Below are 14,720 nucleotides of genomic sequence, written 5' to 3'. Positions count from 1 at the left end.
ATTTATTTATTTTTTGCTGTTATTGGACAACTCCAGACCCCCACCTTTAGGCCCCAAATACAAACACACAATGTCAAGTAGATGTTGCAAGCAGGTTGAAGTCCACCAACAGAAAAGCTGTGTTCTGATGTTGAACAACATTCGAGTAGACTTTCAGAAACGACCATGTTGCGTTTTTTCCTGCTGGCGTTGGTTCTTCTGCCGTCTCCCCGTGGGGCGTTGGGTTCCACATGCCGGCCGGTGACCGCCTCCTTCTGCCGAAACGTGGGCTACAGCACCAGTCGGCACCCGACCGGAGTTCAAGGTTTTAACGTGCAGCAGCTAAGTCAGATCGTGGAGACGGCTTGCTCAACAAACGCCGCCATGCTCTTGTGCCGCGTGGCCTTCCCAGAATGCTCGAACGATGACGCCCGTGTGAAGCCGTGCAAGGCTGTGTGCCACAAGGTGAAGAGCGAGTGCGATGCCGCTCTTAAAGCGAAGCGCCTGACCTGGCCCAGCAAGTTGCAGTGTGACGCCTTGCCTGAATACAACTGTGTGCAGGTCAGTCGGGCAAATACTTGTGTTTACTTTCTCATGTGGTCCGTTATGATAGACTTTCTTTCCAGGAGGGTGCAACTGAATGCAAACAAACCAAAATGGCCGACTTCCTGTTTAATTTCAGGCAAAGGTCCTTGAGACATTTTGTCTGGCCATTTGACGTTGATCATTAAAACTGGTGTTGGGGGCTGTTTTTCGTTGTTACTTTCAAAGGGTGTGACTGAATGCAAAATGGCTGCTTCAAACCAAAATGGCCAACTTCCTGTTTAATTTCAGGCAAAGGTCCTTGAGACATTTTGTCTGGCCATTTGACGTTGATCATTAAAACTGGTGTTGGGGGCTGTTTTTCGTTGTTACTTTCAAAGGGTGTGACTGAATGCAAAATGGCTGCTTCAAACCAAAATGGCAGACTTCCTGTTCTATTTCAGGCATGGGTCCTTGAGAGTTTTTGTGTGTATTATCATAATAGACAAGTACGCCCAATTTCACGTCGATCGGTAAAACTGGTGTTAGCGGGTTTTCTTTCTTTTTTTACTTTCATGGAGGGGGTTCGACTGAATCTAAAATGGCTGCTTCAAATCAAAATGGCCGACTTCCTGTTCAATTTAGGGCACGTCTCCTTTAGAGTCCACCCAATCTCAAATCGACTGATCAAACTAGTACCAGGGACCATTTTGTTTCTATTTTTCACCAAGAGTGCTATTGACGGAATTTAAGATAGTCAGCAGTCCAAATGATGTTTGCATGCTTTCAGGCTCAACAACAACCACCACGACCACCATCCACTCATGCTGCTGATCCATCCACAGCATGTCAGACCATTACAATCCCCCTATGCAAAGATCTCCGATACAGCCAGACGATCATGCCCAACGCTTTAGGCCACACCACGCAGGATGAAGCGGGCCTGGAGGCGCACCAGTTCTACCCGCTGGTCAAGATACAGTGCTCGCCACAGCTCAAGCCCTTCCTGTGCTCCGTCTACGTTCCGGAATGCAGGGCGGGGCATTCTCGATCTCCATGCAGAACTCAGTGCGAGCAGGCCCGCTCAGGATGTGAAAGCTTGATGAAGGCGTTTGGCTTCAACTGGCCGGAAAGGCTGAATTGTGAAAATTTTTCCATGTATTCCTGTGAGCAGGTAAGGAGAAGCATGTTTGTCACAAGCACCTCTGACACACACAAAGGGTTTGGGTAACAGATGAGATGCCATCTAGCCACCTTTGCTTTTTGTTTTTAGCCATATATATAGGCATTCAAAATTTAAAGTTAAGCACCTTCAGTGTAGTAGCACATTGTGCCACTACATCAATGGAGTCAAAGTCTGGTCCTCGAGGGCCTGGGTCCTGCATGTTGTAGAAGTTTCCCACGTTCAACACAGCTGATTCATATTTAAGCTCATCAGCAAGCTCTGCAGGAGCCTGACAATTATCCCGATCATTGAATCAGGTGTGTTGGAGTAGAGAAACATCGAAAACATGCAGGACTATATATATATATACTGTATATATATATATATATGTATATATATATACATATATATATATATATATATATATATATATATATATATATATATATGTGTATATATATACATATATACTGTATATATATATATATATATATATATATGTATATATATATATATATATATATATATATATATATATATATATATATATATATGTGTATATATATATATATATATATGTGTATATATATACATATATATATATATATATATATAATGGCAGATTTTCACCTATCACGGCGATAAATAAGGTTTCACTAAATTGAGTTATGAGTTATTTATTTGGGTGACATAAAACAAACGGGAATTAAACATTTGATTGTGTATAAAAATACCAAAATGTTCCAACTAAGCCTGGTGTGTCAAACATACGGCCCGCGGGCCAGAACCGGCCCGTCAGGGGAGGGGGTTCAATGTGGCCCGTGAGAACAGAACACAAACTGCAGTTTTCATGAAAATTAACTGTTGTTGCTAATTTTGTCCACTGCAGGGTGCATTGACGACCACTTAAATTACTTTGTCAAATTTGACTTACTAACTGATCTGGCTCCATATTGGTGCGGCCCTCTTTAGATCAAATTTGGGTTTAAGTGGCCCCTATGAGTTTGACACCCTTGAACTAAGCCATGTTTTATCCTCCAAGGAAAATCTGCTAGCTTAATGCTAATAGTTCATGTGAAGCACCATAAACTGGCTAATGGAAATTATCATAGATTTTACAGTAATGATATACTGTACTTTCAAACAACTGCTAAGTTAACACACTTGGTGCAGCAACACATGCAAACACATTCTCAATAAAGTGAGTATATGAATGTCTCCATTCAGGATCCCGACAGCATTTCTGAGACGACGACATCAGGAACATGCGAGAGCATCACGGAGCCTCTCTGCAAAGATCTCCCATACACGGAGACCGTCATGCCCAATATCCTGGGCCACAAGACGCAGCAGGACGTCGGCCTGCAGGTCAACGCTTACTACACGCTGGTCAACATTGCGTGCTCGCCCCATCTCAAGACTTTCCTGTGCTCCGTCCTAACCCCCGAGTGCAAGGCGGGAAAAGCTCGGCTGCCCTGCAGGACCTTGTGCGAGCTGGTCCGCTCCAATTGCGAGCCACTGCTCAGGGAATTTGGCTACACTTGGCCCGAGTCGCTCAAGTGCGATGCTTTCACCACTGCGTCATGCCAGCACGTAAGAATCAGAAGTTTAGCGACATTTTTTTTTTTCTTAACTCATTCACTGCCATTAACGGCTATAGACGTCAAAAAAACATTTGAACTATTTCTATTAGTTTAACATTTTTTCCCACTTTTGTTAACAAGAATATGAAAACTTAAGGAAAAAATATTGTACATTTAGACCAGATATAAAATTTGTGGTTAATCGTGAGTTAACTATTGAAGTCATGTGATTAATTACAATTAAAAAAATGAATCGCCTGACGCCCTAATTTTTTTCAAAAAAAGAAAAGATTATTAAAAATTAGGTCGTCAGGCGATTAAAAGTTTTAATTGTAATTAATCGCATGACTTCAATAGTTAACTCATGATTAATCACAAATTTTATATCTGTTCTAAATGTACAATAAAAACCCTTTTCTAGGTTTTCATACTCTTGTTAACAAAAGTGGAAAAATGTTAAACTAATAGAAACAGTTCAAATGAATTTTTGACGTCTAAAGCCGTCAACGGCAGCGAATGAGTTAAAAAATAAAAAGCTAAACAGGGATTTCTTTCTAAATGCTTTCAATAAACGAGAGCATATACAGCACAGAACATGTGAATGCTATATTTTGTACGTTCTATGCAGTTTGGAGTGGGCGAGGGCGGCGCCATTTGCGAGCCTCTCACCATCCCCATGTGCCAAGGCCTGTCCTATAACCGGACCCTGATGCCCAACCAGCTGGGCCACGCCAGCCAGCGTGACGCCGCCGCCAAGATGTCCTTCTTCCACTCCATCGCGAAGACCACCTGCTCGGCCGACATCCGCCCATTCCTGTGCGCCGCCTACGCCCCGCAGTGCTCGTACGGCCAGGTCCGCCGCCCCTGCCGCAGCTTCTGCCAGAAGGCCTATGACAGCTGCGATGCGCGCTTAGGACGTTACGGCGTCTCCTGGCCCCAAGAGCTGCGTTGCGACGGCTTCCCGCAGGATTCCTGTGTCACCGTATGTACAATATATGGAGTCATATTTATACAGTGGTACCCAGACTTAAGAGTGCTCCTACTTGGTTACAAGTTTTGTGATTAAATGCTAACCTTCACCAAGAAACTCCATAGATGGGCTAATGAAACTGCCATTAATATTGCAGTAGCTAGAAACCTTTAAATAAGTACAAGACTAATATTACTTAAGCTTAATGCAGTCTACATTATGTGTTTATGCTTGTCTACTGCACCCTAGTGGCCAAGGTGCACAATGCTTATTGAATTATCGCATGAAATTGATTCAAGGACTCTTACATTCTGTTGAATTGAATAATATTGATAATTAATCATTGTTTAATTTCTCCTTGCAGCACTATAATGAGCAAAATGTTTTTTTCAAACTACAAGAGCCGATTGATGTGGTTTACACAAAATTCTAAGTTAATACAGGACCAGGTTATGTTTATGTTATGATTTATAATCGTCTTCTGTCTCTTCGCAGGGTGACGACAGGTCAGAGGTAAACACAAACACACTCGCAGGTAGAACATTTGTGAAACACATCGAGTTTAGGCAAACGTATTGAGACACAAGTGGAAGAAGAAAATGTTGACAAAAGTATTGGGACACTCACATAAAGAGGAAAAATGTGATAATTGGGCAAGAGCAAAGGAACAGCTAAGAAAGTGAAAAGAGAACAAAGAAGAAGTTTGGACAAAAGTATTGGGACAGAAAGTGAAACTATGGCAGTAGGACAAAATGATTGGGACACGGTTTAGACTAGTGGGGCACATACAACATATTGCAAAAAAAAAAATGGGTTGACTTCCCTTTTAAACTAAGCCTGTTGCTCATATTTCTCATCAATTCTTGCATGTGATCACAACAGATGTTGAATGCTGAGGCCGTGGCGGCCAGGCTGCAGGCTGGAGGCCACTCAGTTGGCGGGAAATGTCAGTTCAAAATGTCTACTTTAAGTTGCTTTTCATTTTATGCTCATGCTGGTTTTTATCTTCCCAAACACAGCACTGACCATCAGGACTGCGCGCTTGCTGCTAACACTCGCAGATGTATCCTTCATATGTGTGGGTATGCAAGTGTCTGTTAAAGTGTGTGCGTCTATTGTGCGTAGTACTGCCTATAAGTGCGTGTTGAGTTTCCTGAACTGAGCCTATCAGGCAGACAAATCTGGAGACCTGGATGCGGTGGAGTTCTTCAAGCTGGACCACTATGTGGCGGCCGCCAGACGGGAATACGTGGACAGTTATGAGTGGAAGCTGCCGCCTTCTTTCACTCAAGCGAACATGAACGAGGCTCTAACCGTACGAGGTAATGTTTTGTTTTTGTTTTTTTATTTAATTAGTTATATATAAAAAAAATCTTCTTGTTGCTTTTTGGTAAATAAATACATACAAATGTTCATTTGAAATACATTCATCTGAATTTAATTTTTTTGTTCTGGAAATATCCAGCACTACTATACAATGTTATGTTTTGAAAGTTTAGAGGCTCAAGTAGTGACCCGTTGGAGACACCAAGGTAAACAATTCGGTACCCTAAGATTCCGTCTTGCCTGCAGGGTTTGAGTTGGATAAGGACAGCTTAAAGACGCTGTGGTTGGAGTACAAGAGCCAAGGGACGCTCGAGTACGACGATTTCATTGCTTTGCTGACGCGAATGCAAATCCTTAAAGGTAATAAAGTTACTTTTCACACACGTAAACTACATAAGAATTCAATGTAAACTGACACAAAGTCAATGCAACATTTTATTTGTTTTTTTTTAATGCTTAATCGCAGGAACATGTATTTATATACATAAATGTGTAGCGACTATAAAATGTTGTTTCCTTAGCTTTACTAACTATTTTTTTCATGTATTTATTTATTTATGTAATTAATATTCCAACAGATCGTTTCCAAACTCACCTTCTCAGCTTGCCGTGTGATTGCCAAGTGGCCAGCTTCTCTTTCAAGCAGGTGTGTTCACTGTCACAAGACACTTCATTAGGTACACGAGCCAAAGTGATCCAATACTGCATCCAATACTTTACAAAGATAGTATTCACTTTTGATAGATCCACTGTAACTTTGCTATTTGCTTGTTAGGGACCCCCACCCTTGCCACCCCAAAAAATATTTAGAACTGCCTAGTTTAAACTGAAATACTGAATATCACAAACAAAAAATATATATATCATTTCAAGCTCATCTTACAACATTTCTCTTATTCTTATTTAAAAAAATAAATTAAAAAAAGAGGCTTGATTCAGAGGGTAGTTTCCAACATAGCCTATCAACGCAATGTTAGATTCTAACATTAGCTTTAAATGTCACTGCTAATCTAATATTAGCACTCAGGAAGACCAAAGTTAGCTCCAGTGTTAGCTTTAATATTAGCTTTCAATAATGGCTTCAAATGTTAGCTTCCAACATTAGAATCCAAAGTTAGCTTTCAATGAAATGCGAGTTTCCAGTGTTAGATTCCAACATTTGCTTCAACATTAGATTCCAACTTTGTCGCCGACGTTACTACATTAGATTTAACTAGTTTCAAATATTAGCTTAAATGATAGACTGCAGCATTAGCTTCCAGTGTTGCCTCTGAAATAGCTTCCAATGTTTGCTTCGTTTCACGACTAGGCTACCTATTGTTAAACTGAAAGACGATGTTAGCTCTCTCCGTTACCGCTAACATTATCTTAAACATGAATTTTACATGCTGCTGTCTGTAATGTTGCCTTTACAAAGATTATGCTCAATCTGTGAGAGGTATTAATGAAACAATATCTTTATTGTTGCAGATTTTAATACAGCACACACTCAGATCACATTCGATTGTTTAACTGGTGTAATGTTTGTATGTTAGCTGATGTGTACCTCAACTAGCTATTGTGTCAATCGAAGTAAAACTAGTGAACCCCATTTCATGCACTATTATTACTTATAATGCTCCATATTACATTTATTTTTACATCAATATATTTGTTCTCCTTCCAGTTCATGAAGTCTGCTGTCGTCTGACAACCATCTTGAACCAACAAGTTTCATAGCACCTTTTCTACATTACACTTTAATAGCTAAATTTGTGTAAATGTTGATAATAAAAGTGTACATACATTGATAGTGCACAGTAGGCTATATTCAAAGGTTAATGGAGAATGATAGTGGTGACGTACACAAATATTGATTGCACAGTGGAACCTCTAAAGTCAAACATGTTTCATTCCATGTCAATTTTCCTAAAATGATGTACACTAATTCACAATTAAAAAAAATGTTTAAGTTTATAATTGTTTTTTGATGCCACAGGGTGGTGCCAAAGCACTACTTTTAAATCAGACATGGTCTTAGCCTGAGCACAAAAACAGTGAATTTAGTTTTTCTGTGAATAGCAAAGGATAGTTTCGCCTAAACATCAATGAATAGGTGAATTAGTGAATTGCAAATAAGCGGAGAAGAAATGCATGTTGACTTAATCCATTCCAGAGTCAAACTCACAATTAGATTTAAATGAAAATAAAACAAAACTACTGACATGATGAGGTAAATTTGTAGTGAAAGTTAAGACTGTGCCTAATGTGATTTTAAAATGTGCATTGTGTGCGCGTAGTGACAGCTGCTGGTATTTTTAGGTAATTCTGGGAATGTAATGAAGTTGTCATGTTACACAGGGCGTAATTAAAACATATTTCACATATTTTCTGGTTTGAAAATTCGGCGGTGTATATACCGTTAATAAATTTAGGATTAAAGACATAATTAGCATCTGCTTGGTAAAATTCATTTCAATTCATCATGTACCCATGTATTGAGAGTGAACTGTATTTGACAAAGACTTTTTGGCCACATTTTTGCTGTTGGCAAAATTACAGTGTTGTTGGACTTAAAAGGTTCCACAGTGTTTAGACAAAATACATTTGAGTAAAAATAAGTCTATGCATGACAAAATAAAAAAGGCCTCCTTTCCGCGTGTCCTTCCTCACATGTTCATTGTCACCTGGATAAACTGGACAGAAAGAAAAGTTGCCGTTATTGTTGAAAAAACATCTTATTTGGCTGGATTTGCACTGCAGGTTCAAGAGCACAATTCCAATTTGATTTGGTCACATTCAGTGTATACAATATTTACGCCGTATTCAATATTGTATACACATTTAATGTACTTACATCGTCGTACTGGAAACTGGCGGTGCCATTCCGAGATGCGTCTCGGCGTTGGAAATGATCTGAAAATACACACATTTAATAAGGCCAATACTGTATCCAAATAATTCAAATACAACCCAAGATTTTTTTGCGTTCTTACCAGTCAATCCACGGAGTCGAACGCAACAGCTCACAAAATCGTCAAAGAGGATCCTTCCGTTGATACTGTAGCGCTTCATTACCATGTTCATAGCGTTAGGGCTCAGATTGTAACCTACAAACACAGTACATATTGACGATTATATATACACCTTAACATTATACGCTCGTAAATCCATTTAGAAACTATACAAGTGCTGCATTCATTCACATACACATGATGTGAGTATGTTTTCCTTATTTTTGTTTACCTTTTGCTGGAAAAGTATTGGGGCAGAAAAGCTTCTAATTGTAGCATTTTTTTTTAATTTTTTAGCTGTTTTGGAAGTCTTGTGTTGGATCTCATTCGTTTGCAATCCACAATAGACAGCAGCCACTTCCATTGTTGTCAATGTATCACATACCCAAGGATTTGACGGCCTGTTGCATCTCCTGAGCGTCCACCGTGCCACTACGGTCGCGGTCAAAGGACATGAAAATGTTCTTCCAGGCGTTGAGCGCCTGCCACAGGTCTTTGAACTCGGCGAAGCCCATGGTGCCCGACATGTCTCGCTGACGCGCGCCAGTCAAGGACAGCTCTTTTTAGCTTATGAAAAAGTGTTTAATGTCAGCAAGGATACGTCCAGCATGTTGATCATCAGTCTGCAGGTGTCCATGTTAAAGGCTAGGTTCAACAAAACAAAACAAAAATTAGGAAAGAAATACAAAGATAATTCATTTATTCGTTTTCTATAGGGCTTGTCCTCCTTAGGGTTGTGGGTGAGCTGGCGCTTATCCCAGCTCACTTTGGGTGTCAGACAAACAATGGACTGATTGACAGTCAATGTCAGGCCACATGTAGACAGACAAGCAAGCCTTCACACTAATGAGTAGACGCAAGTGAAAGTAACATGATTTTTTGGGAATGTGAGTAAGCGTGCATAGTGCACGCAGGAAGGCCATAGCCGAGATTCAAACTGTCGAGGCAGACATACTAACCACTTGTTCACTATATTAGACAAATTATTTCTATTATTTCTTACGTTGGTAAGTGCCAGAGATGCCGGACTGAGTAAGGCATCGTTGCAGCTCATCTGCAGAGATCTGGCCATCCTATCAATCCAGATGAAAAAAAACAACATCAAAACGTTTTGATCTATTTGATTAATTTAATTTGAATTTACACTCACTTGCCCGGCGACCGCCACAAAATAACCGTAGAGAGGATCCTGCTGCTGCTGCTGCTGCTGCAAAGATACAAAACATTTGAAAGACTTTACATGTTATGCGTGTATGTAAAGTACAATGCTGAAATATGTAAAGTTTTATGCTAAATATGTACTACAAAAAAATTAAGGCTGGTTAAAATTTTTTTAAAATATACAAATATAAACAGCTACTGGAAAAGCATTTTGAAATTTGTTAAACTACCGTATATAAATAAAACACACTTTAAGGTTGATTAAATTTGAAATAAAATACTTAAAATACATTTTAAGGTTAAATGAATTAAAAAATAATGAAAATAAAAAATAATGCTGAAAATGCATTTTAATATTTGTTAAAAAAAATAAAAATTAAAAAAAAAGATAAAATTTAAAGGTTGGTTAAATAGATGAATACCATTTTAGGTTTGATCAATTAGAAAAAAAAATATTTCTAATACTGGGGCAAAACTCAATGGTTATTGTTAAATAAAAATATATACAGAAAAACACATTTTAAGTTTGATCAATTAAAAACATTTTAAACATGGCGTACAAATCATTGTTAAAAATACAGATGACCTTCTGGGAATTTGTATTTATTTTAAACAAAACATATATATTTATACGTTTTGTTATTCCCCATACATACACATTTAAATACATGGGGAAATGCGCGCTTAACATAGTCTACAAAGAGCTTTACCGGATGTGACCTTTCATTACATATACAGTACATTGGGTGTGTCGAAACGATCATGTCATCGATTAAGTTGACGCATTGCTGCAAGTAAATCTATAATCAATAACCATTGATTACATTTGGTAAAACTTGTCTCAGCGGTTGCAGAACTTATTAAAGATAAAACTATAAACCATTAGTATCACACTTTTGTAGATACGCGTGACTTTCTGCACATTTCTAGCTAATTTGGTGATTCATTTCGGGTAAAATATCGATTAAGTCGTGAGTCGTTCAATAAAATCACACTTTGTTGCACTAAGGTTACCGTTTGTGCACTCTTTCCAACCAAATCTTGCTCCACTTCTACTTCCGCGCCCCTCTCACACAACCAGGGTACCCAAGCATTTTTCTCGGCAACACCTCCTTGAATACTCGCCCTCTTCTTACCATTCCTCCTGGAGCGGCGCCATATCCCGGGTAAGCCATTTTTAAGCTCGTCGAAAACTGTTTCAAATGTGGACGTTGATCCGAAATGTAATATTAAATACAGGTAAATCAATGGTAAGTTTATTCGCTGCTCCTCCCACTAGTTTTTTTCCTTCCTTCTCTTCTATTTTCCGGTGTTGCATGCACAGGAGCACCACCAATCACAAGCGAGCGTCCTTTTTCGCGTTCGAGGGCGCGTCAGCAGAAAATGTCGATGAAACAACCACCACTCCGATAAAACAACATCAAAATATTTAGCAAGGTTAAAAATGTGACTCGGTTGACAATAAGTCTTTTAGATGGGCAGATAAATATATTTCATTTGGGCGACAGCCCATCGACCATGTAGCATTCTGATTGGCTCAGACTGACCTGTAATTGAGAAAAAATCCTGTAGATGGCGTGCTGAATAACCAAGTATGATTGTAACTCACACAAAGAAGATGAAAGGTAGCAGGCTTTGTGTCAACAGGAATCGAAGAGTGGTGAATTTTTATTAAATTGAGTTTCTCTGTTTCTTTAGCCCGATAGCTACCAAAATGTCAGACTCTTTGAAATTCGCAACCCCGCGGGAGCGAATGGAACGCCTGCAGGAGTTAGTGGAGTTTACCGAACATTGTCAGAAGCAGATACAAGACATGTACGACACGCTGGGATGGTCGCCGGACTACGACCCGGATAAGGTAACCGTAATAACAGCTAGTTACTAAAACGACAAAAATCTCGAGGCATCAAGTTTATTTATAAAGCCTTAAAGGGATTCACAAGTGGTAGTACTAAAATCAAGAGCATAACCCCTTCATCTGGCCCAAGAAAACCCAAGTTAAGGATCCCACTTCCAAGCTGCAATGCCGAGCGGGCAACATTAATCACAGGATATGATGCTAATGCTATACAATGTTAGTTTAAATAGCACGCGAGTCTATTTAATAAAAATAAGTCGACTCACTGAAATGGACTTTTCAAAGTCGCAAAATGTTCATTTCCTCCACCCTAACAGCCTCACTACACTTTTAGCCCCCTTTCTGAGCAGAAAGGAAGGTTCGGGTGGAGGGCAAGCTGTAATAAAATAGGCCAAAATCCAGATGTCAGGGAATGAACTTCAACCATAGAGTTACCACTAAGAGGAATACTCGCCAGAAAGCAACTAGATTTATGTCTGTCTTAATGAGAACTTATTGTTCATGTCATGTGATTGTGTTTTAATCAGGAACCCATGGAGCTGTGTCCCTATGATTCCAGCCACCGCATCCCCGTGCGCAGCATGGAGAGGCACAAAGCTTCATGTTACCTCAAAAAGATGGGCTACTCGGCCGAGGAGCAGGTGACACCATTTTACTGTGTCATCTTTCATTTGTGGTTGCGTGTAGGAAAATAACATTAACTATCTTGCAGGCGGAAATGTGCGACACTTCAGCGTCATACGTCAACACTAGCGTCCGCAGCTTTCCGATGGGTGAGTGAGGACTTTTCTGAGCAGAACACGTTAATGGTGATTTTTTTTTCATTTTTATTATTATTATTATTTGTGGTTATATCATGAGCTACTGTTTTAATTCCCACAGACAAAAGCCTTCAGAACCAGGTGATCCTACAGGCCAGGTCTGCTGCTCCACTCATGAAGATGGAGGGTGTCTTCTGGCAAGGTAGTACTGTTCAAACTGGGCCTATTGTGATTCTACCAAACAGTGCAGATCAATTAGTAAGTAAGTAAAGTCTCGCTTTTGGTGCCAGGTAACTATGTTGAGTTTAGAGGAGGAGCTTTATTTAACAAAGCCAAAGCCCTGTCTAATTGATAAGTAGTGCTTTGCCACACCTTTAATGTTTGTTTGTTTGTTTGTTTAATGTTAATAAGTGGCTCCAATTAAAGGAGAAATATTGCACATATTTTTCACAATTTAAACGAGTTGCCAGTTGTTTTAATGAAAGGTGTCTGCCATTCTTTGTTCAAAGTATAAAGAATCACCCAACTTTAAATGCAGCTTTTGTTACCATGGTGACTGAGGATTGGGCATTGCGACTAAGCGAAGGATATTGTGTTGCCAACTTAGCGACTCTTCTGACCCCTCTCTGACTATTTTTCATAAGAAGCTAGTCGCAACAAATTTAGCCACCTTTTGTGGTGTTATTGGAGACACTGCAAATGAACAGAGCCCACTCAAACCCGCACTTGATGGGTGAATAGGCACTCCAGACACACAGCTATTTGTATACAAGCTATTAAAAAGTCTATTTTACACACTATGTTCAGTTTTAATTTAAGATGACAGAATTAAGGCTTTCAATTGACTCTTTTTCTCTGTGTCTAATCTCTTGTGGTACCATCAGGTCAGTACTCCTACGAGCCCGTGGACGTGCCGCAGAACCACAAGCGAGCTGTGTGTGACCTCACCGTGGCCGACCGGTTGGCGCTGTACGACCACGTGATCGGCGTCCTCAACCAAGAGAAGGCTGACGCTGCCTCGGGCAACGAGGAGCTTTATGTAGATCTGGTGTCCAAGCTGAAGAAGGGTAAGACATGAGCAGAAATACAAATACTTTTTTAATGTACTTAAGTAGACTTTTCAGGTATCTGTACTTGACTTGAATAGTTATTTCTCTTTTTTCCCTGCATTTGAAAAGTGGTACTTTGTGTTCTGTTGTCAAAATAGGTTTGTCACGTTTTGTTTAGTTTTTTTTCATAAAAGGTGTAAATGGAGAATTGCAAAGTCAATTATTTTAGTTGTAATGACTAGCTAAGGTAGCATTTTTAGCTAGCTCACATTGTTATCAAAGCTATTAGAACATTTTGTTTTAATAGCATAGAATCAAGATTTTTTTTCCATTGTGCCAGTTATCAAAGCAGATTAACAGAAAAAAAATACTTGAGTACATTTCTGATTCTGTACTTCTTTTTTTTTTTTACTGCAACCTAAGTAAAGGTGCTGAATCAGTGCTTCTACTTTTTATTTTTTTTTAAACTTAAATGTTATAATTTTTTTTTACAACAATAGAGCATTTAGTCCGATTTTCATAAAAAAATAAGATAAAAGATGAACTTTTGGAAAATATTGGAAAAGCAACTGCGTTTCGTGACAGCTGAACAACAGAATGAGCCAAAGACTCATCTGGAGCTGATGGCGGAGATGCGGGACTACAAGAGGCGGCGGCAGTCCTACCGCGCCAAGAATGTTCACATTACCAAGAAGTCCTACACTGAGGTACAAGCCCCCAGATGTGAAGTCAGAAGTCATTTTTATGAGGCTGAAACAATTGTATCGCCTCACAGGTTATTAGAGAAGTCATCCAGGTCCACTCGGAGGAGCTGGCCAAACAGTGGAAGGATGAGCATGAAGAGGATGATCAGGAAAAAGTAGAAGTTGAGGATGAGGCCAGAGAAGGAACATCACAAAGGTTCTTTTATCTTCTTTTTACCCTAAAAGCGATGGTCCACATGTTCATTTTGTGCCTATTTGTGTTCAGCAAGTGTCAGCTGGATGAACGGCGATCCATGTCCTCAGAGTCCCGTCGATCACGGAGCAGACGCCACCGTAGCCACGAGAAGAGTCGTGACAAAGAAAGAAGCAAAAAGAATAAAAGGAAAAGGTGAAGTTGTTTTCCTAATATGATTACCAGGATGTCAGAATTCCACAATATGTCATTCTATTTATTGTATGTCTGGATCGCCACAGGGATTCTCGCTCTCCAGGGAGCAGACACCACAACAGCAAGAAGAAGAAGAAAAGGAAAGAGGACCGAGGCAGGAGTGAAAGTTCCTGACCAGATAACTCATGTCAATAAAGTTTTGTAACATCAACATGGCACCTTTTTTTTTTTAACTGTAACTATTTGTTGTTGTTGAGATAC

At 39.6% G+C, this 14,720-nt stretch overlaps 3 protein-coding genes across 4 annotated transcripts; 2 read left to right on the top strand and 1 right to left on the bottom strand.

Annotated features, from left to right (window-relative positions):
* The first annotated feature begins 139 nt into the window (after window positions 1-139).
* LOC144057330 (uncharacterized) lies at window positions 140-8,186 on the top strand. Its single transcript, XM_077574772.1, has 11 exons — window positions 140-540; window positions 1,292-1,675; window positions 2,894-3,259; window positions 3,878-4,231; window positions 4,715-4,732; window positions 5,102-5,165; window positions 5,239-5,282; window positions 5,391-5,541; window positions 5,792-5,905; window positions 6,124-6,191; window positions 7,212-8,186. Exons 1-11 carry the CDS (start codon window positions 166-168, stop codon window positions 7,233-7,235), a joined length of 1,962 nt encoding a protein of 653 aa, XP_077430898.1. The 5' UTR covers window positions 140-165; the 3' UTR covers window positions 7,236-8,186.
* Window positions 6,987-11,022, bottom strand: LOC144057334 (sorcin-like). 2 transcript variants are annotated; one of them, XM_077574775.1, is made up of 8 exons: window positions 10,836-11,022; window positions 9,689-9,745; window positions 9,542-9,611; window positions 9,140-9,183; window positions 8,924-9,071; window positions 8,521-8,634; window positions 8,382-8,440; window positions 6,987-8,220 (listed from the first exon to the last, which is right to left on the bottom strand). In XM_077574775.1, exons 1-8 carry the CDS (start codon window positions 10,872-10,874, stop codon window positions 8,194-8,196), a joined length of 558 nt encoding a protein of 185 aa, XP_077430901.1. In that variant the 5' UTR covers window positions 10,875-11,022; the 3' UTR covers window positions 6,987-8,193. The 2 variants fall into 2 exon arrangements, with proteins under 2 accessions (XP_077430901.1, XP_077430902.1); XM_077574776.1 differs by having other exon boundaries at window positions 9,689-9,742.
* Window positions 11,023-11,055: 33 nt separating this feature from the next.
* On the top strand, window positions 11,056-14,670 carry snrnp48 (small nuclear ribonucleoprotein 48 (U11/U12)). Its single transcript, XM_077574774.1, has 9 exons — window positions 11,056-11,557; window positions 12,085-12,198; window positions 12,270-12,330; window positions 12,440-12,520; window positions 13,203-13,385; window positions 13,953-14,074; window positions 14,143-14,267; window positions 14,337-14,459; window positions 14,546-14,670. Exons 1-9 carry the CDS (start codon window positions 11,414-11,416, stop codon window positions 14,631-14,633), a joined length of 1,041 nt encoding a protein of 346 aa, XP_077430900.1. The 5' UTR covers window positions 11,056-11,413; the 3' UTR covers window positions 14,634-14,670.
* Window positions 14,671-14,720: the final 50 nt, after the last annotated feature.

This window comes from Vanacampus margaritifer, chromosome 9 (assembly GCF_051991255.1).
Source record: "Vanacampus margaritifer isolate UIUO_Vmar chromosome 9, RoL_Vmar_1.0, whole genome shotgun sequence".
NCBI lineage: Eukaryota > Metazoa > Chordata > Actinopteri > Syngnathiformes > Syngnathidae > Vanacampus > Vanacampus margaritifer.
This window is presented reverse-complemented; position numbering and strand designations above follow the sequence as displayed.

What these genes read in the sequence shown, in the direction of transcription:
- snrnp48 (XM_077574774.1), top strand. Translation starts at nt 11,414, where the DNA reads ATGTCAGACTCTTTGAAATTCGCAACCCCGCGGGAGCGAATGGAACGC. An exon ending in GGAGGGTGTCTTCTGGCAAG is followed by an intron (nt 12,521 to 13,202) that starts GTAGTACTGTTC and finishes TGGTACCATCAG; the next exon opens with GTCAGTACTCCTACGAGCCC. An exon ending in CCAAGAAGTCCTACACTGAG is followed by an intron (nt 14,075 to 14,142) that starts GTACAAGCCCCC and finishes ATCGCCTCACAG; the next exon opens with GTTATTAGAGAAGTCATCCA.
- LOC144057334 (XM_077574775.1), bottom strand. Translation starts at nt 10,874, where the DNA reads ATGGCTTACCCGGGATATGGCGCCGCTCCAGGAGGAATG. An exon ending in TTGTGGCGGTCGCCGGGCAA is followed by an intron (nt 9,612 to 9,688) that starts GTGAGTGTAAAT and finishes CTGGATTGATAG; the next exon opens with GATGGCCAGATCTCTGCAGA. An exon ending in CCAGTTTCCAGTACGACGAT is followed by an intron (nt 8,221 to 8,381) that starts GTAAGTACATTA and finishes CTTTCTGTCCAG; the next exon opens with TTTATCCAGGTGACAATGAA.
- LOC144057330 (XM_077574772.1), top strand. Translation starts at nt 166, where the DNA reads ATGTTGCGTTTTTTCCTGCTGGCGTTGGTTCTTCTGCCGTCTCCCCGT. An exon ending in CCACTGCGTCATGCCAGCAC is followed by an intron (nt 3,260 to 3,877) that starts GTAAGAATCAGA and finishes CGTTCTATGCAG; the next exon opens with TTTGGAGTGGGCGAGGGCGG. An exon ending in CGAGGCTCTAACCGTACGAG is followed by an intron (nt 5,542 to 5,791) that starts GTAATGTTTTGT and finishes TCTTGCCTGCAG; the next exon opens with GGTTTGAGTTGGATAAGGAC.